At 51.1% G+C, this 1,824-nt stretch overlaps 1 protein-coding gene across 1 annotated transcript; it reads left to right on the forward strand.

Moving 5' to 3' along the window:
- Positions 1 to 215: 215 nt before the first annotated feature.
- LOC109756749 (E3 ubiquitin-protein ligase SINA-like 2) lies at positions 216 to 849 on the forward strand. The gene is made up of 2 exons (XM_045234090.1): positions 216 to 626; positions 700 to 849. Exons 1-2 carry the CDS (start codon positions 216 to 218, stop codon positions 847 to 849), a joined length of 561 nt encoding a protein of 186 aa, XP_045090025.1.
- The last annotated feature ends 975 nt before the right edge of the window (positions 850 to 1,824 follow it).

Here is a 1,824-nt window from a genome sequence, read left to right on the forward strand (position 1 = left end):
TCCCATTTACCAGGTAAAAGCTTCCATAAGATTTAGATCTATAATTCTAGTCTATATATGCACACATACATGTACAACATCGGATCAGAAATAATGTTTTCATCAAAATGCTGCAGTGCTCCGTGGGGCATGTGGTCTGCTGGTCCTGCTGCGAAGGGCTCCCGGAAAAGTAGTGCGACGTGTGCTCTGGCGACGTCTCCGAGAGATGCCACGCCATGGAGAGCGTCGTGGACAGCGTCTTCGTCCCCTGCAAGCACGGATGCGCCAAGGAGCTCGCCTACTGCCAGCAGGAGGAGCACGAGAGAGAGTGCCCCACCGGCCCGTGCTTCTGCCCTGTCCCTGGCTGTGGCTTCTCAGGGCCGACCGCCGCGCTCCAGGACCATTTCACCGGCCTGCACAAGTGGCCGATGAAGAGTTTCAAGTATTTCGTGCCGTTCTTCCTCCGAGTAGTGCGTCCGGGATCGCACGTCCTCAGATGCGGAGACGGACTACTCTTCGTGCTCACTGTGGGGCCGCCGGTGGAGCTCCTCGGCCGCGCGGTGTCCCTCGTCTGCGTCCGGCCGAACGTGCTGGAGTCCCCGGTCGGATGCTCTGTGTGCTTCTCGTGCTTCGCCGGCCATTACCAGGTCTCGTCGCGACGTGGAGACCTCGTCCCTGGCTGATGGGCTGCCGACTAAGTGCTTCTGTGTCTTGCCCAAGGTTGCTGGTGACAAAACCGAGGCCGTCGTGCTTTGGATCACCATGGACACAATTTTCCCTATTCACGATGATGAGCTGTACGAGGAGGATGATGATGACGACGACAGCTACGAGGACGGTGAGAATGAGGATGAGGAGGATGATGATTGATTCATCCACAAAATTCTATGGGAGGATCGATCATGATATGCGCAATATTTTGTTTAGAGGAATTTCGTGTTGAAATAGGAATTTTATGCAATTCTCAGACTTTTCATTTGCATGTTCCCTGTTTCTGTGAAGCAGGTTATGCATGCTTTACTCAGGTTGGTCGCCCGATCCGGTAGTAATATATAGTACTCCCTCGGATTCAAAATAAGTGGTGTGGTATTAGATCAAACTTAAACTAAAACCACGGTACTTATTTTAGATCCAAGGGAGTAATGGTTACTATATATACTGCAAACTAGTTTGTGTGAGAGTGATTTTTCTGTCAATGCACGAGATATATCATGTATTTATCCGCCGTCGTCTGATTGCTTTGAAATTCATGCCATGTTTTTCCCGTGTCTACATGTTCCACTGATACATGCTTCCCCATAAATATTAAGACGTTGCTACAGCTTGACGCGCAACATCTGCTCCACACGCTGTTGACCGATCCTGCTCCTAACACATTTGTGCATGCTAGCATAACGATCGAACAATTTGCAGCTAGCCACACCACACCAACTAGCATCCGAGACTACCAACTAGGGTCAAGACCATGCCGCCTGGAAACCAGAGGATACAGTTGCACCGCACACACCAAGCTATCTGCGGAGAGAGCCACCCACTATCTTGTCGCGGACCATGGAGCGCCTCTTCTATCTATGGACAATGAGGACCGAGAACGACCACAACAAGGTCAAGTGTAAAAGGAGAGACGAGCGAGACCACACCACTCCAGAGTCGAAGAAGCTTTGAGCCATGGAGAAAGCTTTCTCGAAGGTGCCGACGAGTGTCAGGTACCTGAGGTCCACGGCGATTACCCCAAAAGGGTAAAACGCTTGGTGTTGTTGGCCTCGTGGCAAAAAAGGACAGATTAGGATTTTCACCCAGAGTCATGGCATGGTGAGGGAAGCGACACCTATATACTTCACCACC

Source organism: Aegilops tauschii, chromosome 3, assembly GCF_002575655.3.
Source record: "Aegilops tauschii subsp. strangulata cultivar AL8/78 chromosome 3, Aet v6.0, whole genome shotgun sequence".
Lineage (NCBI taxonomy): Eukaryota > Viridiplantae > Streptophyta > Magnoliopsida > Poales > Poaceae > Aegilops > Aegilops tauschii.

Coding starts and splice junctions, on each gene's coding strand:
- LOC109756749 (XM_045234090.1), top strand. CDS start 216: ATGGAGAGCGTCGTGGACAGCGTCTTCGTCCCCTGCAAGCACGGATGC. Junction 627..699: donor GCTTCGCCGGCCATTACCAG/GTCTCGTCGCGA, acceptor GTCTTGCCCAAG/GTTGCTGGTGACAAAACCGA.